At 43.2% G+C, this 24707-nt stretch overlaps 2 protein-coding genes across 3 annotated transcripts in view; both read right to left on the bottom strand.

Annotated features, from left to right (window-relative positions):
- The window catches only part of LOC109417328 (uncharacterized protein DDB_G0283357-like), a 1264336-nt gene that overhangs the window by 333706 nt on the left and 905923 nt on the right, over window positions 1-24707 (bottom strand). The gene's annotated exons all lie outside the window — the stretch shown is intronic.
- On the bottom strand, window positions 3288-9445 carry LOC115269304 (uncharacterized). Its single transcript, XM_029877884.2, has 2 exons — window positions 6715-9445; window positions 3288-6643 (listed from the first exon to the last, which is right to left on the bottom strand). Exons 1-2 carry the CDS (start codon window positions 7232-7234, stop codon window positions 6315-6317), a joined length of 849 nt encoding a protein of 282 aa, XP_029733744.2. The 5' UTR covers window positions 7235-9445; the 3' UTR covers window positions 3288-6314.

The following is a 24707-nucleotide window of genomic DNA, read 5'->3' as shown; positions in this document are numbered from 1 at the left end:
AGGGGTATGTGGGGGTGTGTTGCTTGGGAGATTTTGACCTCCCTCTGCTACTGGATGTCGCGTTGGTGGTTCTATATTGCAAGTAACGATTACTGCCTAGTAGTTGATGGGAAAATATGGGCGACCGGTTATTGCCTACTTTCAGGGGCGGTTGGCGGGACAACAGAAAGCTTGAATAGTAAAAACGAGGATTTGCAACATTGCTGGTCGAATTGTCTCAGGATTCCGACAGAATCCTGTGTTACGATTCCGACAGAATCCTGTCACAGGATTCCGATAGAATCCTGTCTTATCATTCACAGAATCTTGCTCAAAGATTTCGATAGAATCCTGTCTGTCGGAATCCTCAGGATTTTGTCGTAATTCTTGTCAGGATTCTGTCGGAGTCCTCAAGTAAATTCAGGACAGGATTCTGTCAAAATCATCAACATGGTATTGCCAGAATCCACTACATGAATCTGTTGAAATCCTCAACAGGATTTTGTCGGAATCCTCGAAAGGATTCTGTCCAAATCCTGAACAGGATTCTGTCGGGCTTCTCGAAAGGATTCTTTTGGATTCCTCGACAGGATTCCGTCGGGATCCTCCACAAGATACTGTCGGAATCCTTTACAAGATTATGTTGGAATCTATAGCTTCTGTCGGAATCTCCGACATGATTCTGTCGGAATCCTTGGAGGATTCTCCCGGAATCATCGACAGGATTCTGTCGAAATACTCTATAGGATTCTGTTGGAATTCTTAACAGGGTTCTGTCGGAATCCTCCATAGAATTCTGTTCGAATCCTTGACGGGATTCTGTCGGAATCCTTGACAGGATTCTGTCGGAATCCTTGACAGGATTCTGTCGGAATCCTTGACAGGATTCTGTCGGAATCCTTGACAGGATTATGTCGGAATCCTTGACAGGATTCTGTCGGAATCCTTGCCAGGATTCTGTCGGAATCCTTGACAGGATTCTATCGAAATCCTTGCCAGGATTCTGTCGGAATCCTTGACAGAATTCTGTCGAAATCCTTGACAGGATTCTGTTGGAATCATCCACAGGATTTTGTCGATATCCTCGACAGGATTCTGTCGGAATCCTCGACAGGATTCTGTCGGAATCCTTGTTAGGATTCTGTCGGTATCCTCGACAGGATCCTGTCAAAATATTCGACATGGTGCTGTCGAAATCCTTGACAGGATTCTATCGGGACCCTCGATAGGATTCTGTCCGAATTCTCCACAGGATTTTGTCGATATCCTCAACGGGATTCTGTCGGTATCCTCGACAGGATTCTGTCGGAAGCCTCGATAGGGTTCTGTTGGAATCCTCGACAGGATTCTGTCGGAATCCCCTTGACAGGATTCTGTCGGAATCCCCTTGACAGGATTCTGTCGGAATCCTTGACAGGATTCTGTCGGAATCCCCTTGACAGGATTCTGTCGGAATCCCCTTGACAGGATTCTGTCGGAATCCCCTTGACAGGATTCTGTCGGAATCCCCTTGACAGGATTCTGTCGGAATCCTTGACAGGATTCTGTCGGAATCCTTGACAGGATTCTGTTGGAATCCTTGACAGGATTCTGTCGGAATCCTTGACAGGATTCTGTCGGAATCTTTGACAGGATTCTGTCGGAATCATTGACAGGATTCTGTCGGAATCATTGACAGGATTCTGTCGGAATCCTTGACAGGATTCTGTCGGAATCCTTGACAGGATTCTGTCGGAATCCTCGACAGGATTCTGTCGGAATTCTCGACAGGATTCTGTCGGAAGCCTCGACAGGATTGTGTCGAAAGCCTCGACATGATGCTGTCGGAAGCCTCCACAGGATTCTGTCGGATCCTCGATAGGATTCTTCCGGAATCCTCGACAGGATTCTGTCGGGATTCTCGACAGGATTCTGTCGGGATCCTCGACAGGAATCTTTCGGAATCCTCGACAGGATTCTGTCGGAATTCTCGAAAGGATTCTGCCGGAATCCTCTACAGGATTCTGTCGGAATCCTCGACAGGATTCTGTCGGAAGCCTCGACAGGATTCTGTCGAAAGCCTTCACAGGATTATGCTGGAGTCCTCGGTAGGATGCTGCCGGAATCGTCGACAAGATTCTTTCGGAATCCTTGACAGGATTCTGTCGGAATCCTTGACAGGATTCTGTCGGAATCCTTGACAGGATTCTGTCGGAATCCTTGACAGGATTCTGTCGGAATCATTGACAGGATTCTGTCGGAATCCTTGACAGGATTCTGTCGGAATCCTTGACAGGATTCTGTCGGAATCCTTGACAGGATTCTGTCGGAATCCTTGACAGGATTCTGTCGGAATCCTCGACAGGATTCTGTCGGAATTCTCGACAGGATTCTGTCGGAAGCCTCGACAGGATTGTGTCGAAAGCCTCGAATTCTGTCGGAATCCTTGACAGGATTCTGTCGGAATCCTTGACAGGATTCTGTCGGAATCCTTGACAGGATTCTGTCGGAATCCTTGACAGGATTCTGTCGGAATCCTTGACAGGATTCTGTCGGAATCCTTGACAGGATTCTGTCGGAATCCTTGACAGGATTCTGTCGGAATCCTTGACAGGATTCTGTCGGAATCCTTGACAGGATTCTGTCGGAATCCTTGACAGGATTCTGTCGGAATCCTTGACAGGATTCTGTCGGAATCCTTGACAGGATTCTGTCGGAATCCTTGACAGGATTCTGTCGGAATCCTTGACAGGATTCTGTCGGAATCCTTGACAGGATTCTGTCGGAATCCTTGACAGGATTCTGTCGGAATCCTTGACAGGATTCTGTCGGAATCCTTGACAGGATTCTGTCGGAATCCTTGACAGGATTCTGTCGGAATCCTTGACAGGATTCTGTCGGAATCCTTGACAGGATTCTGTCGGAATCCTTGACAGGATTCTGTCGGAATCCTTGACAGGATTCTGTCGGAATCCTTGACAGAATTCTGTCGGAATCCTTGACAGGATTCTGTCGGAATCCTTGACAGGATTCTGTCGGAATCCTTGACAGGATTCTGTCGGAATCCTCGACAGGATTCTGTCGGAATTATCGACAGGATTCTGTCGGAAGCCTCGACAGGATTATGTCGAAAGCCTCGACAGGATTGTGTCGAAAGCCTCGACATGATGCTGTCGGAAGCCTCCACAGCAGGGCGCAAAATTTTCAAATTCATTGACTGAATATAACACATTGAATAATCAACTTCATAGTCATGATCGTTACAAAAATATTCATTCAACGCGTGACTGAATATGTTGCTTCTGACAACAAAAAGCTTTTTCATTCATTTGTAGCTTGAGTGAATGTGCACCGGGATGAACCCACTACTCCATTCAATCAAACCTTCAAAGCTTGTTGTGAACCCTTTCCGGCCGTTGCAAAGAAAAAGTGCAACCGTAAATCAGGCCGAACATTTCAATAGGTCCTATCTGCATTTGAGAGGCTCTCTTTATTCACTTTCTCTTTCAATTATTGCAATGTAATGGTAAACTTTTCAACTACTTTTGCAGTACAAATCAAAAGACGATTGATTTGACCATCGTTCTATGCAAGGAGATAATCTTAATTCAAACGAAAAGCTGAGATATTAACGAAAGAGAGGGAAACCAAAGAGAGCCTCTCTTCTGCAGATAGGACCTTTAGACATGTTTGGCCTGAAATATTTAACAAAATAATAACTTTTTCAATTTTTAAATATTATGCTAGAAAAATAGAGCGGAAGAAATGCAAAATCGTTAATAACATTTAATCTTGCTGGTCTTTGTACAATAAGTTCGTGAATGGACTAAGGAATACTGCGCTGCAAACGCCAAAACGATTTAACGTTGGAGCGGAGCATTCACAATTTTAAATTTTTGCGCAACGCAACAGTCTGTATAAATAAAAATGGTTCACTTTGTAGAATTTAGCAATAATAATGTTTTTAACAAGCATGCTATTTCGATTGTACATTTTTGCTCGATTGTACATCGATTGCCAGGAAAGGGTTTGTTTTGCTAGCCTCGCATCGTAATGTTTGCCGAATGAATGGGCGACAAACACTCTTAAACAACATCACACAGAAACGCGCGAGTGCTACGCAAAATTGGCTAATTGCCTTCCTGATTGTCTTGGCGTGCATTGATCGAACTAAAGTTACATGGAAGTGAAAGTTAGTGCTTCCCAAATCAGCTTTTTTTTTGCAAAAAAAATTAGCAATACCTTATGTTTTGGTTTTGATATTTTACAATAATGTAGATAAGCATGTTCAAAATTTGTTATGCATTCTAGGTGTGCCTTGGGATACGATGATGCAACCTAAGTTTACCGTGTAATGAATCAACACAAACGACATCAGTCCAAAGCAAACCGGTTGTCAAAAACAAAACAAGATTCCACAGTTTGTTCGCGGAAATTAAACCATTTTTGTCTCGGTTTTTACTTTTAAAAGTGATCGTGGTGGTCTTTTTGGTGCTACAGAAAAATGCTTTTTTACGGGAAGTATTGACTGGTAGGTATATATTATGTTTTTGATACTTTGTTCCATTTTTTTCTTGTAGAAAATAAGAAAATACAGTCGACGGCCATCCAGGAGCAGAGTAAACATCAGAAATCCGTGAGTAAAGCATGACAATGAATAATAATAATGATTAAACAAACAAAACTCTTTCAGATCTTACGACTACTGTTTGCAGGTGCGTTCCCGATGCAATCTACAGTTTTTGCTATTTTACCATTCACCATGGATTTATATGGAAGAAAGGCGATGAAATTGAATTCAAAAAGTGTGGTAGCACTACTAAACCCCTCTAAACATTACCCCGATGAGATCAACTATTAATTGAAAATTGATGCAGTGACACCTGGAAGATTGGCACAAAAATTGATCTAGGAGCCGTCAGATTAAAATTATTGACCAATGAAGCCGAGTGATTAGTATGTTGTTGAAGGTCAATTTAGTTCGTTCAAATCTTATTTATCGAATGCGGTTATCGTCGAACAACTGGCGATTAGTCGGTTGATACCATGCTAAACTTCAACGTCGTTGCTGCATTAATTGATGGATTTTCAATCAACATCTACGGGAATATGTTTAATAAGTGGAATATCTAATACTTTAATACATTCGAGTTTGATCCTCAATAGGCCAGAAGGGTCAATTTGCGAAATTCGTTTTGTCCACTTTGGTTCCATCACGTTATTACTTTATCAACCAGTGTTTGATGTTACAATTTATGTGAATTTTCGTGCAAATAGATATATTGAGAATATTTGTATCATGCAAATAAATGCATATGTGTAGGCATTGGCGTCACCAGGTGAAATTCCTAGGAGGGGCTTAATAGCCAATTTCAGTATTCAGGAAGGCTTCGCAGTGTAATTTGAAGATTTTGTAGGGGGGCTATTCGGATTCTAGGGGGGTCTAAGCCCTCCCTAGACCCCCCGTATTTACGCCAATGTGTGTAGGTACACTAACTAAATTGAAATAAAAGCTTGTACTTTTTGACATTTTATTTATTTAAAACGTTTATGATGATCAGTCTTGTGAAACAAAATGTAGTCCTTAGTTACAACTACAAAGGACACGAATTCAGGATTAAATATAGAAAAGAAAACAGCCAAGCATATCTTCAGTCTTCAGGTCGTAAGAAATACATTTGATTATCGTGTATGCCCTTTAAGACTCGCTTACGTCGTACTGGAGGACTCGTTCAAGGGCAATGATGGCAAGAACATGGATGTCGCGACAGCATCAAACAAATCCTTGTTGAGTTTTATGATGAGGATGTTTTCCAAATTCTCTTCGCTTATCCCGGAACGTAGATCAGTCAACACCAAAGGCAAAGCACTGAAGGAACGTTCCACAGAAACTTGATTGGAGGGCACTGCTAAGACAACCATCGCAACGGCATACAGTTCGGGATGTGTGGTTTTCCTATTTACCCAGTGGTGCCAAACATCATAAGCGTGACTCTGTCTTGGTTCTACCTCCAGTGCTTTCAACTGCTGCAGAAATTGGGAGCCATTAGCTTCATCGGTGGTTGGTACATCACATTCACCAAACATTTCGGTAAGGAAGGAATCGAAATCATCTTCTTTTGCTGATGTCGAGGCTTCCGCAGTCGCTGATGTAGAGCTGTGGTATGAAGAAATCCTTTTGTATAAGTCGATTATGTAGCCCTATAAATATAAATAATACAACATGTATTGTTATGCACATTTCTAAAAAAGCTATGCGTTTACTGGTGTTTCAGTAATTTTTCAAGTTCAGCATGCTCAATCAAGACGGGCAATCAGAACTGGATTTAAAATCATCATCCGTGTATTGAGTATCATTAGTCTTTATTTAAATTTACCTGAATCTGGTCCTTTTCCTCCGGTGTGAACAGCTTTGAACCTTTATAATTCAATCGAGGGTCCAAAAACAGTGCGATTTGGAATGCTCGGGATTGGCGTAGTTTTTGCAGTCGGGCAATCAATGATTCTGTTAATGGAGTCGAAAACGGGTTTTGCGGTAGATTCTTCACTTCCCTTATGGAGTTCAGCCACCTCAAATAAAAATCTGGTAGTGATACATGATTCGACTGCATACTTTTTGTACAGGTATAAAGCGGTCTGAAAGCTTCTTCATAATTTTTAATGAACTCCCAAGTATCTCCGAGATCTGTGAAAAAATACAATAATAAAACGATATGTTAGAACATGTTTTCTTTAAATAATAAAAAACAATATTACCGAGCTCTGGAAACTGTTGGGCCAACTGTTTATGGAAGGATTCATACTCGAGGAAGCTGGAATTCATTTTGTATATTCCGCACCATCGAGTCGGACCCCAAACCGGTGGGTATGGCGGGTTCGCGAAGCTAAGCTTATATTTAATTTGCTTAAACTTTTTGGCAACTTCGGTAACTTTTTTTACCGATGTGTTGGATTTGTCCACTACATCCAGAATGGCGAGCTGGAGCGTATGGACCGCGCATCTAATCAGATTCAAATTCTCTTGCAGTTCGTTACACATTGCTGCTGTGAATGTGTGGAGCTCCTTGTCTTGTCTTTCGACGTTATCAGGGTCTTCTGATTCAAAAGCCATCAACTCAGCCTCTTGCTTCAGCTGTCGTACAGTTGCCAGCATGTTGGCTCCGTTGTCGCAGGTTATCGAGAAAATTTGATCCACTCCAATTCCGTAGCTCGAAATCAGTTCCAAAACTTTAGTTTTTAGGAACCGCGCCGTCTGGCGCTCTTTAACCTTCATCATTCCTGTGAAATTATGGGTGTGATCATTAAGTACGGAATTAAAATTTTAGATTTAGGTATTCCACAGACAATCAGACGTCATTATTCGGAATATAACGTAGGTTGATTTGGTACTTGAAAGGAACCTAATTTTCTGTGCATACGGTTTCGTTTAGGCATATGCATACTTACCCAGAGTTCGAATAACTACGTTGTCGTTCATAGCATATTGCGCGTTAACGCCCAAAATATGACGATTCTGGTAAGCGGCAGAATCTATTTTCAGGCTTACCAATCGTCCTCTCATTTCCTCGGCAATATTCGTTCGCAATTTTTGGGCAAATTCCGTGAGATCGTGCATCATGTTTACTTCGTTGATGGTCATGCCACAGGCTGCCCCCAAGGGGTCAAACAGTTGCTTGAAGCCTTCCCACTGTACAAATCTTCGTGGAAGGTTGTGGTAGGTAACCATTTTTAACAGTGAATCCTTTATCAATGGTGCATCGATTGCCACTGGTCTCTTGGGCACAACCCTTTTCTTCTTAGCTGGAACTTCCTTTTCCTTGAATAGACCATTTGCCGTAGCAAAGTCGAGATGACGGGTCCTGAAATGCCGGATAAAATTGCCGACGTCCAGTTTATCCTGGGAATATTGGCACGCACTTCCGGCATCAATGGCACATGAAGCCTTTGGACCTTCCCGGCGGATAAAACCAAGAGCAATTTCCGCAAGACTTTTTTTGCTGTCATTTCGTTTTCTTCCCCGTTTTCCCGAACTTCCGGCTGCTGTTGATGGGGGTGGTGTACAACTTTGACTGTCTGTTTCCATTGTCCGGTTCCACTCGAAACAACACACTAATCCACAACAAAAATATCCGATTTAACACCGAAGCCGTGAACAACTCTCGTCGATCTTACTACGAATGCCAGTCAAGTGATAATATTCAGTGAAAAAATCAGTGTGAATGAACATAAACATTGAAAGAAGCTGATCAAGAAAATGAACTTGCGCGCATGGCTAGAAATAAATCTTCATGGTTATGTCAAAGATGTGGCGGTTCATTCAGTAACGTGAAGAGATTTTACTCTTGCATGAATGAATATGCATCCAAATCATGGGTCATCGTGCATGCTCGAAAATTTTGTGCACTGCTCCACAGGATTCTGTCGGAATTCTCGACAAGATTCTTCCGGAATCCTCGACAGGATTCTGTCGGAATTCTCGACAGGATTCTGTCGGGATCCTCGACAGGAATCTTTCGGAATCCTCGACAGGATTCTGTCGGAATCCTCGAAAGGATTCTGCCGGAATCCTCTACAGGAATCTTTCGGAATTCTCGACAGGACTCTGTCGGGATCCTCGACAGGAATCTTTCGGAATCCTCGACAGGATCACTAGCGTGCGCAGGGTTCTTGTTTAGGGGGGGCACTACAATGATGGTGCAATATATGTATGATCATGGTGCATAATAAAATTATGGTGTTACACGCAATATGAATTCCCAAGAAGGGGTTTCAACATGATGTGGTGCTAACATCGCCAATTACTTCTTATTGGGATTCTGGAGAAGGCTCCGGATGGTGATGATTTCAAGGCATTGCGCAAATTTATTATGGAGTCATTATTACGATTCTTAAAAAAAAATATAAACGTATCAAATACCGTGGATATACAGTTATGGATCACACACGGTTACGGTTCAATTCGATGTTTACGATCGTATGTTGCAGCTTAGCATGGCATGGAGTGGCATAGTATAGTGTTTATGCTATGAAGACTATGCTATGTTATGTCATGCTGTGCAGAGAGCCGACATTTGACCATAAACATCGAATTGATCCGTAACTGTGTATCCACGGTACAATGGAAAATATCGACAAAATTATCATTTATAAAAAAAAAAATAATGTCGTTGTGAAAGAATTTCAATCGTGGACAATTAGTGATGCTAGAAGTGGAGAAGATTGAGTCAGAATTCCTAGATCGAACATTTCGATCGGAATCCTTGTTGCAATCTACAGAGATTCCTCCAAAGATTAGTGCATGAATTCCTCCACGGATTCCTCCAGATAATCCTAAAGAAATTTCTCCCGGTACTTTTTCAGGAATTCCGCGAGGAAATATTCAAAAAATTCTTCCAGAAATTCAGGAATTCCTCCAGAAATTCCTCTTGAAATTTTTTTTCAGGAAAAATCCACAAGGAATGTCTGCCAGAATTCTCTTAAAATTTTCTCTAGGAATTGCTATATGGATACTTTCAGAAAATCTTAAGAGAATTTCTCACGGATGTCTCCAGAAAATTATACAGAAAATTCTCAAGAAATTTCTTAAGGAATTAATCCATGATTTTTTCAGAAAGTCCTTCTAAAATTCCTCCACAAATTCCTCCAGAAATTGTTTCAGACATTTCTCGAGGAAGAACGCCAGAAATTACACCAGGAATTCCTCCAAAAAAATCATCTAAGAATTACTCCAGAAAGTCTTAGAGGAATTTCTCACGGATGTCTCCAGAAAAATATCAAGGAAATTCTTCAGGAATTACTCGAGAAATTCATCCATGAATTTCTTCCGAAAATCCTTCTAAAATTCCCCCAGAAATTCTTTTAGAAATTTCTCGAGGAAGTACGCCAGAAATTCCTCGAGGACTTCCTTCAGAAAATCCTAAAGGAATTTCTCACGGATGTCCTCATAAAATTATCCAGGAAATTCTCTAAAATTCCTCCACAAATTCTTCAAAAATTTATCGAGGAAGTACGCCAGAAATTCCTCCAGGGATTTCTCCAGAAAATTCTTTAAGAATCTTGCCAGAATTCGTCCAGAGAATCCTAAAGGAATGGCTCCCGGAACTCTTCCAAGAATTCCGCGATGATTTTTTTAAGGAAATTTTCCACAAACTCCTCCAGGAAATCCTCCACGAATTCCTCCAGGAAATACTCCACGGATTCCTCCAGGAATTTTTCCAGTAATTTCTTCAGCAATTCCTCCTGGGATTCATTGTTAAATTTCATCAGCAATTCCTGAAAAAAATCCTTCAGATATTCCTTCTGGAATTCCTTCAGAAATTCCTCGAGGAGTTCCTACCTCAAATAATTTCTTCAAAAATTCCTCCAGTAAATACTCCAAGAATTCTTTCTGAGATCCCTTCTGAAATTTCTTCTAGGAAAAATCCACGAGGAATGTCTGCCAGAATTCCCCAAATATTTCCTCCAGGGATTCCTCTAGGAATTGTTCCACGGATTCCTCCATTAAATCATAAGAAATTTCTCAAGGAACTCTTCCAACAATTCCTCGAGAAATTCCTCCAAGGATTCCTCCACGAAATTCTCAAGAAATTTCTGTAGAAATTCCTCCAGCGATTCATCCATGAATTTCTTCAGAAATACCTCAAAAATTCCCCCAGAAATTCCTCACGCAATTCTATCAGAAATTTGTCGAGGAAGATCTCTAGAAATTTCTCCAGGAATTCCTCCAGCAATTCCTCCAGGGATTCCCCCAGAAGATCCCCTAGGAATATTTGCCAGAATTCCCCGGGAATATCTCCCGTAACTGTTCCAAGAACTCCTCGAGTAATTCCGCAATTAATTTGTCCAGGGAATCCTCCACGGATTGCTCCAGGAATTTCTTCAGGATTTTCCCAGGAATTTCTTCAGGAATTCCTCCAGAGATTTATTAATGAATGTTCAGAATTTCCTCATAAAATTCCTCCAGGTATTCCTTCAGGAATTCCTTCAGAAATTCATCAAGGAGTTCAGATGTTCCTCCAGAAATTGTTCAGTAACCCATATATATTTCATATATTTGTCCAGAAATTCCTCAAAAATTCTTTCAGGTATTCCTCCAATAAATACTCCTAGAATTCCTTCAGAGATTCCTCCTGTTATTTCTTCCTGGAAATTCTTCTAGGAATGTCTGCCAGAATTCCTCCAATATTTCCTCGAGCGATTCCTCCAGGAATTGCTCCACGGATTCCTCCAGATAATCCTAAAGAAATTTCTCACGGAACTCTTCCTGAACTTCCTCGTAGAATTCGTCGAGAAATTCCTCTAAGGATTCCTCCATGGATTCCTCCAGGAAGTTTTCCAGGAAATTCTCAAGGAATTTCTTCAGGTATTCCTCCAGGGATTCATCCATGAATTTCTTGAGAAATCTCTCAAAAATCCTCCAGAATTTTCTCCAGAAATTCCTTCAGGAATCCCTCCAGGGAAATTTCCAGAAAATCCTCTGTGCATTTCTGCCAGAATTCTTCCAGAGGATCCTGAAGGAATGTCTCCCAGAACTTTTCCAAGAATTCCTCCAGGAATTCCTCTTGGAATTCTTCCTGGGAAATCTCCACGGATTCCTCCAGGAAATTCTCCAGATTTTTTTTTCAGGCATTTCTCCAGAAAATCCTCCAGGGATTAATTAATATTTTTTTCAGAAATTCCTTTAAAAAATCCTTCAGAAATTCCTCGAAGAGTTCCTTCAGACATTCCTTCAGAAATTTCTCCAGGGAGCCTCATATATTTCTCCAGAATTTCCTCAAATAATTCCTCTAGTAAATACTCCACAAATTCCTTCAGTAAATTCTCCAGGAATTCCTCCAAAACTACCTCCAGGAATTCCTCCAGAAATTTCTTCTAGGAAAAATCCTCTAGGAATGTCTGCCAGAATTTATCCAATATTTCCTCTAGGCATTCCTCTAGGAATTGCTCCGTGGATTTCTCCAAAAAATTCTGAAGCCCTGAGGTGAATAAAGACAAATAAATAATAATAAATAAATAAATTCTAAAGCTATTTCTTCCGAAACTCTTCTAGAAATTCCTCCTGGAATTCCTCGAGCAATTCCTCTTTGAATTCCTCCAGAATTTTCTACAGGAAATTTTTAAGGATTTCTTCTGGAATTCCTTCAACGATTCATCCATGAATTTCTTCAGAAATTCCTCGAAAATTCCTCCAGAAATACCTCCAAGAATTGCTCCAAGGATTCCTCCAGAAAATCTTCTAGAAATTTCTGCCAGAATTCCCCCAGAGAATCCTAAAGGAATGTCTCCTGGAACTCTTCCAAGAATACCTTCAGAAATACCTCCATGGATTTCTTCAGGAATTTCAACAGGAATTTTTCCAGGAATTCCTTCAGAAATTTCTCCATGAATTCCTCCAGGAATTTATCAAGAGATTTCTCCAGAAATTCCTCCACGGATGCTGCACATAATCCTAAATCAATTTCTCACGGAGCTCTTCTAGGAATTCCTGCAGGGATACCTCCAAGGAATTCTCAAGAAATGCCTCCCGGAATTCTTCCAGGGAGTGCTGCAGGAATTCCTTCAGGACTCCTCCAAGAATTTCTGCAGGGATTGCTCGAGGAATTCCTCCTCGGATTTCTTCAGAAATACTAAAGAAATTTCTCTCGGAACTCTTCCAGGAATTCCTAGAGAAATTGCTCCATGGACTTCTAGAAGATTTCTTTTCTGGAATTTCTCCAGAAATTTCTCCTGCGATTCCTCTAGTTATTACTCCAGAAAATCGTCTTAAAACTTCTCCAGGTATTCCCCCAAGAATTTCTCCAGGAACTCTTCCAGGAATTCCTCTAGGAATTCCTCGATAAATTTCTCCAGGGATTCCTCTATGGATTTCGTCAGGAATTTCTCCAGGAATATCTTCAAGAGTTCCTCCAGGAGTTCATCAATGAATTTCTTCAGATATTCCTCAAAAATCCCTCTAAGTAGTCTTTCAGATATTTCTCGAGGAGTAGCTCCCACCATTCCTCCAAAAAGCTGCAAATATGTTTCCAGAAATTTCTCAAAGAATTCGTCCAGGAATTCCTGCATATTTTTTTCAGGAATTTCTCAAGAATAAAATCTCAAGGAAATTCAAGGGGGATTCTTCTAGGGCTTTCTTCTGAAATTCCTCCTGGAAATCCTCCTTGGACTTATCCTGGGGATCCTCCAGAGATTCCTCCAGGGATTAATTCTGGGCTGCAAACCGGTGAGCCGATAAGGAGAGCGTCAAGGTGAGCGATTCCTCAAGGGATTCTTCCAGAAAATTTTCCAGGAATTCTTCAGGGATTTCTCCTGAAATTTCTCCAGGGATTCATGGTGGAATTCCAGGATTTTCAAAGATTCTTTAAGGAATGCATCCAGGGATTCCTCCAAGTATTCCTCCTGAAAATCCTCCAGGAATTCCTTCTGGAATGCCTCCGCTGGTTTTTCCAATAATTCCCCCAAGAAGTCCTCCAGAAATTGATCCAGAAATTCGTCCCGGAATTTCTCCAGAAACTTCTCCAGGAATTCTCCACGGACTCCTCCAGAAATTCTTCCAATGATTTTTTCAAGAATGCCTCCAGGGATTCCTCCAGAAATTCCTCCAGGAATTCTCACACGGATTCTTCCAAGGATTCCTTCAGGAATGCCTTCACTGATTCCTCCAAAAATTCCTCCAGGGATTTCTCCAGGGATTTCTCCAGAGATTTCTCCAGGAATACCTGCAAGGATTAGTCAATGAATTCCTCGAGTAATTCTTCTAGAAATTCATGCAGGAAATCCTCCTGCAATTCATCCAGGAATTATTTCATGGATTCCTCCACGGATTCCTTCTGTAATGTAATTGTGGAGCCTCGTAGCCGTGCGGTTAGGGTCACCAAGCTTATAATCGCACCATTCTATGGGGTGAGGGTTCAATTCCCGCTTCGGGCGTTGAAACTTTTCGTGAGAATAGTTTCTTCCCCGTTTCCACTGGTGCATGCTCCGTTGTCCGTTGTCTAATGTTAAGTTTAAAACAGTCTGTACAGCCGAAAGCTGAAGACGTTGTCCGTGTCTTTTTAATCCCTCCAGAGTTTGATTCTATAGTTCCTTCCTGGATTCTTCCAGGGGTTGCATCAGGGATTTCTCTGGGAATTTTTCAGAGCTTCATCCAACATTTCTTCCAAGAAGTTTCTTTTGAATACCTCCAGGGATTCCTCCATGGATTCCTCCAGGAATTCTCCTGGAATTTCTCCACGAATTCAACCAGGAAATCCTCCACGGAATTCCTGCAAGATTTTTTCTCATAATTCCTCCAAGAATTCATCCAGAGATTTCTGCAGGAATTCTTGCAGGGATTCGTCAATGAGCTTCTCCAGGATTTTTTTCTAAAAACTTTTCCAAATGTCCCTCCAGATATTTACTCAGGGATTCCTGCAGAAATTTCTCCAGGCATTCTTCCAGAAGTTCCACCAGGAATTCCTACTCGGAAACCTGCAGGCAATTTGAAATATAGAATGCTAAGATGAAGCATGAGATTTGGAGATGGTGTAAACATTAGCTACAGCATGAAAATCAAATTGCGTGTGACAATAAAGGTGCATGATGTCACCGTGGTGTATAGGATCCCTAGATAACACTGAGATCATTGGGATGGTGCATGGAATGCTGATATGGAGCACGGCATTCAAAGATGGTGTATGATGTCGGTATGATGCATTAGAGTTAACATAGTACATGAAATGCTATTTTGATTACGAAATTTCATATAATAATAATAATGGTGCAATAGATGCCTAGATGATATAGTGATCGCCACGATTACGCTTGAAAAGCTTTAGTAGTGCATGACATTTAACGATGGTGCATGATTTCACAATTAGACACATATTTGATTCAAAGATAGTGCGTGATATAGTGCCTAGATGATTTTGTGAACATCATGGTAGTGCATGGAATGCAAAGAAGTTGCATGATGTCAGTATGGTGCATTAGCTTTACCATGATTCTGCTATACTCAACATGTTCCATATATAGGTGCATTTGCAATTCGTGCAATGGTGCAGGAAACTCAATGTGGCACAGAAACCAACATGGTCCAGGTACGTGGAATGCTATTTCGTATGCGAAATGCCAAAATGGTGCATCAAATTCAAATGTAAACCACATCATAATGGTGCATAGGTATAATGAATGCCAAAATGGTGCATGAAGGGCTTTGAAGAAGGCGTATGATGCTAGTGTGCTGCATTAGTTGTCACCGTTATTCAAATATTATCAACATGTCACATGGTTAGGTGCACGAATTACAAAAATGATGCATAGAATACAAAATAAAAGTGTTTCATGTGATGCTCACAACATAATGGTGCATCAGATGCCTAGATGATATAATTAATGCTGGAATGGTGCTTGGAAGGCTTTGATGGTGCATGAAATTTAATGATGGTGCATATCAGTATGATACATTCAATTTCTAGTTGATTAAAAGACAGTTGATGATGCGCATAATGCGTGGATACCTAGATGATTCTGTGGACGCTTTGAAGAAGGTGAATGATGTTAGTGTGCTGGCTATTTTGTATGGCTAGGTGCACGAATAGCAAAAATGGTGCTTGGAATTCAATGTGGTGCCGAAGTTACCATGGTTCACGTACATGGAATACAGTTTGGGAATACGAAACACCAAAATGGTGCATGTTATTCAAAATTGGTACTAACATCACTAATTAGTTAATCTTTCAGGACGCACGCCATCAAGCAGCAGAAACTGCACCACGAGCGAGGTTTTTTGGCAGTGTTGTACTTTTAACAACAGCAGGCGTCCTGAAGGGTTAAAAGATGGTGCGCGGGATCAGCCTAGATTATTCTGAGAACATCATTGTTGTGCATGGGATACTAAGAAATTGTGTCAGTGATGCATTACATAGTTGCCACCATGATTCAGTGATTCTCAACATTGCGTGATTAGATCGAAGGTGCAAGAATTGCTAAAATGGTGCGTAGAATTCAATGTGGTGCCGAAGTCAACATGGATCAGGTACATGGTGTACGATTTGGCAAAATGGAGCTTATGAAAATGCTTAGATGAGGCGTGAGATGGTGCTTAGATGTTTCTGTGAACATCATGGTGGTGCATGGAATGCAAAGGAGCTGCATGATGTTTGTATGGTGCATTGGTCTTACCATGATTCCATAAGTAGGTGCACGAATTGCAAAAATGGTGCAGGAAACTCAATATAAAAAAAAATGCAGATTGCTAAAAGGTGCATGAGATCAAAATATGAATCACATCATAACGTTGCAGATTCCTAAATGATTTAGTGAATACCAAAATGGATGGTAAGGTTCGAAGAAGGTGCATGATGCTAGGTGTATTAGTTTTTATGTTGCATGGTTAGGTGCATGAATTTACAAAAATGGTGCATAGAATACAGAAAAAAAGTATTTTATATTATACTCACGCCATAATGATGAATTAGATGCCTAGATAATATGATAAACGTTGAAATGGTGCTTGAAAAGCTTTGATGGTGCATGCAATTTCATGATGGTGCATATCAGAATAATGTATTAGATACCTAATTGATTAAAAGACATTGCATGAGATCAGTATAATGCGCGGATACCTAGATCATTGTGTGGACATCATGATGGTGCATTGAAAGCTTTGAAAAAGGTGCATGATGTTAGTGTGCTGTATTTTTCGTCACCGTTATTCAGTGATACTCGTTATTTTGTACGGTTAGGTGCACGACTTGCAAAAATGGTGCTAAGAATTCAATGTAATGCTGAAGCCACCATGGTTCACGTACATCGAATACAGTTTTGGTGCATGTTATTCAAATGTGGTGCTGACATCACTAAGGTGGTGCGTGAGATCAGCCTAGCTGATTCTGAGAACATCATGGTTGTGCATGGGATACTAAAAAATTGTGTCAGTGGTGCATTGCATAGTTGCCACCATGATTCAGTAATTCTCAACATTGCGTGATTAGATACAAGGTGCAAGAATTGCAAAAATGGTGCATACAATTTGTTGTGGTACGGAAGCCAACATGGATCAGGTACATGGAATACAATTTGGTGTACGATATGCTAAAATGGAGCCTGAAAAATTCAAATGTGAATTAAATGCTTAGATGATATATAAGATGTTCAGATGGTGGATGGAACTCAGCTGCATGATGTCTGTATACTGTATTTTATGGAAATATAATACAGTTACGCTCAATATGGTGCAAGATGTATTTTTTATAAAAGGGGGGGCAAGTGCCCCCCTTGCCCCCCCTTGTGCACGCTAGTGGACAGGATTCTGTCGGAATCCTCGAAAGGATTCTGCCGGAATCCTCTACAGGATTCTGTCGGAAGCCTCGACAGGATTCTGTCGGAAGCCTTCACAGGATTCTGCTGGAGTCCTCGATAGGATGCTGCTGGAATCGTCGACAAGATTCTGTTGGAATCCTCGACAGGATTCTTTCTGAATCCTAGACATCATTCTTTCCGAATCCTCGGCAGATATCTGTCGGATTCCTCGACAGGATTCTTTTGGAGTGGTCCTCAGTAGCGCAGTTACTTGGGAAGTAGCCTGGAACCAGTTGACTAGAAGAGATTTTTTTGTAATAAAAACAAAGTTGTTGTGTCGTGTCTCGCGACGCGTCTTATTAGTGTTGATTCTGTCGGAGTTGTTTATTTTGTTCTATTGGAGTCCATGACATGGCACAATCGGAATCTTCTGCAGGATCCTTTGATTATCCCGGGAGGATTGTGTCGGACTTAAGTGTCTGGGTTCTATTGGATCATTAACGATTTTCAATTGAAATCAGAATAAAAAAGATAACAAACACCGATTACCGTTTCAACTCAGATGTATTATCAAGAGTTCAGCAATTTCCTGTGGCAAAGGGTTCATCCGCTCCGGCAAAAGTTTATTGCACATCTGGAGCCAAAATTGATAGCTTCAAATAAAACAAACCTCAGACTGGCAAGATTTTTCCACTCGCTCTTGATCAATCCACTTCTGAGCTGGGGAGAACTATGCGATGGAGCGGCGGAGGTTTTGTAAGACAAATTCACGCTCATCAAACTAAATGGACGCGGAGTTGGTTTCAGAGTTTTCTTTCCCACTACCTAAATGGGGTAAGTTTTTCGAACACTGGGGTCCCACCGTAGTTCTCTCGCGCGAGTGGTTAATTTGAAGGTCTTTCACGGTGAACGCAAGGTACAGGCACCTTCGTTACTCTCCGAAAAAAGAGGAAAAACGGCAAAAAGTTTTCCCATTCATCATTATCTCACGGCTTGATCTATCTCCTCGGCACGGCACGGCACGGTACGGCGCGGGCGTAGCATTTCTTCATTTCGCGATTGCTACGAGGAAACACAAACAGAGATCTCCGAAAAATAAAGATTCGACTCACCCTCCAAACCGGAAGGAAAACACATTGCCGTCCGCCACCATCCAAAAAGGAGGGGGCGGAAATCTCTGCTCTTGTCGGTTTTAATTTTCCTGCTTAGTCGGAAGGAATAACTTTGGTGGGCTAACAGTTGGCGGGCTAGAGCAGAAGCGTCCGTAACATACACCATGGAAATAGGAAATCTGTCGAGAGAGGAGGTCTTATGGAACCGTCGCAAAAACCCTTTGCCAAGCTTATAATAGCATTCGGGAGCAACCCAATTACACCGCCTAGGGGGAAGGGTGGAAGTCCCCAACGGAGTCGAAAATAGCTCACTCTGTCTCCGCTCCGGGCCCAGCTCGGATGGATTTGCGTTTTAATTTTTAAGGAAACTAATTTCGGAGATAGTTTATAATGGGATTGCTTTCTTCACCCCGACTTCATCGCGGACGCCCGCCTGCCCAACAACCATCGCCGTTAGAAGCGTGACACGATGCGATGGACGGGCTTAGTTGTTTTTCCGCTTGGAGGGTTGGACGGGACGGAGGCGGCGGTAGGACGTCAGTTGTGAAGGCTTAATTGACAAACAATTAGAAGCGGAATGGTGGCGCTTGGTGACGACCGAGACCTCTGATGCTGGGAACCCGAACAAAAGTGGATACAAGACTCGATAACAAGTCTTGTTATCTGAATAACATTAGCTTGATAATTCTAACTGAGACGTGCATTCAATACTAGTTGTTATCTACTTGAAAACATGACAAAAAAGACAACGAAAGAAAACCAATCACACAGTTGTTATCTCCCTTTGCTCGGGAAATGACGAGCGCCGACGAACGCCGGATCTGTTTTGTTTTACGCTATTTTTGGGGTGTGGGAAATGCGACAAAAGTGCTTTGAAATGAAAACTGATATAAATTGGCAGGGGAGTTTATGGACTTTGGGGATGCTAATTTGATATTCCATTAACTAGCCAAAAGTGGTTGAATAGATGGAAATAAATGATTCCGACGGAACATCCTTAAAGCATTGTGGTAAAATACCTTGAATACACTGATTACTCAGAAAACTCATAAAACTCAAAATATTCGGACGATACTGACGACTCAGAAGTCTAAGAAGACTCAGAAGACTCAGGAGACTAAGAAGACTCAGAAGACTCAGGAGAATCAGAAGACTCAGGAGATTCAGAAGACTCAGAAGACTCAGAAGACTCAGAAGACTCAGAAGACTCAGAAGACTCAGAAAACTCAGAAGACTCAGAAGACTCAGAAAACTTAGAAGACTCAGAAGACTCAGGAGACTCAGAAGACTCAGAAGACCCAGAAGACTCAGAAGACTCAGAAGACTCAGAAGACTCAGAAGACTCAGAAGACTCAGAAGACTCAGAAGACTCAGAAGACTCAGAAGACTCAGAAGACTCAGAAGACTCAGAAGACTCAGAAGACTCAGAAGACTCAGAAGCCAAAGAAGCCTCAGAAGACTCAGAAGACTCAGAAGGCTCAGAAAAATCAGAAGACTCAGAAGCCTCAGAAGACTCAGAAGACTCAGAAGACTCAGAAGACTCAGAAGACTCAGAAGACTCAGAAGACTCAGAAGACTCAGAACACTCAGAAGACTCAGAAGACTCAGAAGACTCAGAAGACTCAGAAGACTCAGAAGACTCAGAAGCCTAAGAAGCCTCAGAAGACTTAGAAGACTCAGAAGAATCAGAAAAATCAGAAGACTCGGAAGACTCAGAAGATTCAGAAAACTCAGAAGACTCACAAGACTCAGAAGACTTAGAAGACTCAAAAGATTCAGGAGACTCAGAAGACTCAGAAAAATCAGAAGACTCAGAAGACTCAGAAGACTCAGAAGACTCAGAAGACTCAGAAGACTCAGAAGACTCAGAAGACTCAGAAGACTCAGAAGACTCAGAAGACTCAGAAGACTCAGAAGACTCAGAAGACTCAGAAGCCAAAGAAGCCTCAGAAGACTCAGAAGACTCAGAAAAATCAGAAGACTCAGAAGCCTAAGAAGCCTCAGAAGACTCAGAAGACTCAGAAGACTCAGAAGACTCAGAAGACTCAGAAGATTCGGAACACTCAGAAGACTCAGAAGACTCAGAGACTCTGAAGACTCAGAAGACTCAGAAGACACAGGAGGATCAGAAGACTCAGAAAATTCAGACGACTCAGAAGATTCAAAAGATTCAGAATTCTGTCGACGATTCCGATAGAATCATGTCGAGGATTCTGACAGAATCCTGTCGAGGATTCTGACAGAATCCTGTCGAGGATTTTGACAGAATCCTGTCGAGGATTCTGACAGAATCCTGTCGAGGATTCTGACAGAATCCTGTCGAGGATTCTGACAGAATCCTGTCGAGGATTCTGACAAAATCCTGTCGAGGATTCTGACAGAATCCTGTCGAGGGTTCTGACAGAATCCTGTCGAGGATTCTGACAGAATCCTGTCGAGGATTCCGACAGAATCCTGTCGAGGATTCCGACAGAATCCTGTCGAGGATTCCGACAGAATCCTGTCGAGGATTCCGACAGAATCCTGTCGAGGATTCCGACAGAATCCTGTCGAGGATTCCGACAGAATCCTGTCGAGGATTCCGACAGAATCCTGTCGAGGATTCCGACAGAATCCTGTCGAGGATTCCGACAGAATCCTGTCGAGGATTCCGACAGAATCCTGTCGAGGATTCCGACAGAATCCTGTCGAGGATTCCGACAGAATCCTGTCGAGGATTCCGACAGAATCCTGTCGAGGATTCCGACAGAATCCTGTCGAAGATTCCGACAGAATCCTGTCGAGGATTCCGACAGAATCCTGTCGAGGATTCCGACAGAATCCTGTCGAGGATTCCGACAGAATCCTGTCGAGGATTCCGACAGAATCCTGTCGAGGATTCCGACAGAATCCTGTCGAGGATTCCGACAGAATCCTGTCGAGGATTCCGACAGAATTCTGTCGAGGATTCCGACAGAATCCTGTCGAGGATTCCGACAGAATCCTGTCGAGGATTCCGACAGAATCCTGTCGAGGATTCCGACAGAATCCTGTCGAGGATTCCGACAGAATCCTGTGGAGGATTCCGACAGAATCCTGTCGAGGATTCCGACAGAATCCTGTCGAGGATTCCGACAGAATCCTGCCGAGGATTCCGACAGAATCCTGCCGAGGATTCCGACAGAATCCTGTCGAGGAATACGACAGAATCCTGTCGAGGATTTCGACAGAATCCTGTCGAGGATTCCGACAGAATCCTGTCGAGGATTCCGACAGAATCCTGTCGAGGATTCTGACAGAATCCTGTCGAGGATTCCGACAGAATCCTGTCGAGGATTCCGACAGAATCCTGTCGAGGATTCCGACAGAATCCTGTCAAGGATTCTGACAGAATCCTGTCGAGGATTCCGACAGAATCCTGTCGAGGATTCCGACAGAATCCTGTCGAAGATTCCGACAAAATCCTGTCGAGGATTCCGACAGAGTCCTGAGGAGGATTCCGACGAATCCTGTCGAGGATTCCGACAGAATCCTGTCGAGGAATACGACAGAATCTTGTCGAGGATTCCGACAGAATCCTGTGGAGAATCTTGACGGAATCCTGTCGAAGAGTCCGACAGAATCCTGTCGAGGATTCCGACAGAATCCTGTGGAGGATTCCGACAGAATCCTGTGGAGGATTCCGACAGAATCCTGTGGAGGATTCCGACAGAATCCTGTGGAGAATTCCGACAGAATCCTGCGGAGGATTCCGACAGAATCCTGTCGAGGATTCCGACGGAATCCTGTCGAGGATTAGGACAGAATCCTGTCGAGGATTCTGACAGAATCCTGTCGAGGATTCCGACAGAATCCTGTCGAGGATTCCGACAGAATCCTGTCGAGGATTCCGACAGAATCCTGTCAAGGATTCCGACAGAATCCTGTCGAGGATTCCGACAGAATCCTGTCGAGGATTTCGACAGAATCCTGTCGAAGATTCCTGACAGAATCCTGTTGAGGATTCCTGACAGAACCCTGTCGAGGATTCCTGACAGAATCCTGTCGAGGATTCCTGATAGAATCCTGTCGAGGATTCCTGACAGAATCCTGTCGAGGATTCCGACAGAATCCTGTCGAGGATTCCGACAGAATCCTGTCGAGGATTTCGACAGAATCCTGTTGCGGATTCTGACAGAATCCTGTCGAGGATTCCGACAGAATCCTGTCGAGGATTCCGACAGAATACTGTCGAGGATTCCGACAGAATCCTGTCGAGGATTCCGACAGAATCCTGTCGAGGATTCCGACAGAATCCTGTCGAGGATTCCGACAGAATCCTGTCGAGGATTCCGACAGAATTCTGTCGAGGGTTCCGACAGAATCCTGTCGAGGATTCCGACAGAATCCTGTCGAGGATTCCGACAGAATCCTGTCGAGGATTCCGACAGAATCCTGTCGAGGATTCCGACAGAATCCTGTCGAGGATTCCGACAGAATCCTGTCGAGGATTCCGACAGAATCCTGTCGAGGATTCCGACAGAATCCTGTCGAGGATTCCGACAGAATCCTGTCGAGGATTCCGACAGAATCCTGTCGAGGATTCCGACAGAATCCTGTCGAGGATTTTGACAGAATCCTGTCGAGGATTCCGACAGAATCCTGTCGAGGATTCCGACAGAATCCTGTCGAGGATTCCGACAGAATCCTGTCGAGGATTCCGACAGAATCCTGTCGAGGATTCCGACAGAATCCTGTCGAAGATTCCGACAAAATCCTGTCAAGGATTCCGACAGAGTCCTGAGGAGGATTCCGACGAATCCTGTCGAGGATTCCGACAGAATCCTGTCGAGGAATACGACAGAATCTTGTCGAGGATTCCGACAGAATCCTGTGGAGAATCTTGACGGAATCCTGTCGAAGAGTCCGACAGAATCCTGTCGAGGATTCCGACAGAATCCTGTGGAGGATTCCGACAGAATCCTGTGGAGGATTCCGACAGAATCCTGTGGAGAATTCCGACAGAATCCTGCGGAGGATTCCGACAGAATCCTGTCGAGGATTCCGACGGAATCCTGTCGAGGATTCCGACGGAATCCTGTCGAGGATTCTGACAGAATCCTGTCGAGGATACCGACAGAATCCTGTCGAGGATTCCGACAGAATCCTGTCGAGGATTCCGACAGAATCCTGTCGAGGATTCCGACAGAATCCTGTCGAGGATTCCGACAGAATCCTGTCGAGGATTTCGACAGAATCCTGTCGAAGATTCCTGACAGAATCCTGTTGAGGATTCCTGACAGAACCCTGTCGAGGATTCCTGACAGAATCCTGTCGAGGATTCCTGATAGAATCCTGTCGAGGATTCCTGATAGAATCCTGTCGAGGATTCCTGACAGAATCCTGTCGAGGATTCCGACGGAATCCTGTCGAGGATTCCGACAGAATCCTGTCGAGGATTCCGACAGAATCCTGTCGAGGATTCCGACAGAATCCTGTCGAGGATTCCGACAGAATCCTGTCGAGGATACCGACAGAATCCTGTCGAGGATTCCGATAGAATCCTGTCGAGGATTCCGACAGAATCCTGTCGAGGATTCCGACAGAATCCTGTCGAGGATTCCGACAGAATTCTGCGGAGGATTCCGACAGAATCCTGTCGAGGATTCCGGCAGAATCATGCGGAGAATTCCGACAGAATCCTGTCGAGGATTCCGACAGAATCCTGTCGAGGATTCCGACAGAATTCTGCGGAGGATTCCGACAGAATCCTGTCGAGGATTCCGACAGAATCCTGTCGAGGATTCAAACAGAATCCTGTCGAGGATTCCGACAGAATCCTGTCGAGGATTCCGACAGAATCCTGTCGAGGATTCCGACAGAATCCTGTCGAGGATTCCGACAGAATCCTGTCGAGGATTCCGACAGAATCCTGTCGAGGATTCCGACAGAATCCTGTCGAGGATTCCGACAGAATCCTGTCGAGGATTCCGACAGAATCCTGTCGAGGATTCCGACAGAATCCTGTCGAGGATTCTGACAGAATCCTGTCGAGGATTCTGACAGAATCCTGTCGAGGATTCCGACAGAAACCTGTCGAGGAATACGACAGAATCTTGTCGAGGATTCCGACAGAATCCTGTGGAGCATTCCGACGGAATCCTGTCGAGGAGTCCGACAGAATCCTGTCGGGGATTCCGACAGAATCCTGTCGAGGATTCCGACAGCATCCTGTCGAGGATTCCGACAGAATCCTGTCGAGGATTCCGACAGAATCCTGTCGAGGATTCCGACAGAATCCTGTCTAGGATTCCGACAGAATCCTGTCGAGGATTCAAACAGAATCCTGTCGAGGATTCCGACAGAATCCTGTCGAGGATTCCGACAGAATCCTGTCGAGGA

This window comes from Aedes albopictus, chromosome 1 (genome assembly GCF_035046485.1).
Source record: "Aedes albopictus strain Foshan chromosome 1, AalbF5, whole genome shotgun sequence".
Lineage (NCBI taxonomy): Eukaryota > Metazoa > Arthropoda > Insecta > Diptera > Culicidae > Aedes > Aedes albopictus.
The sequence above is the reverse complement of the archived record's forward strand: the minus strand, read 5'-3'. Positions and strand labels throughout refer to the sequence as shown.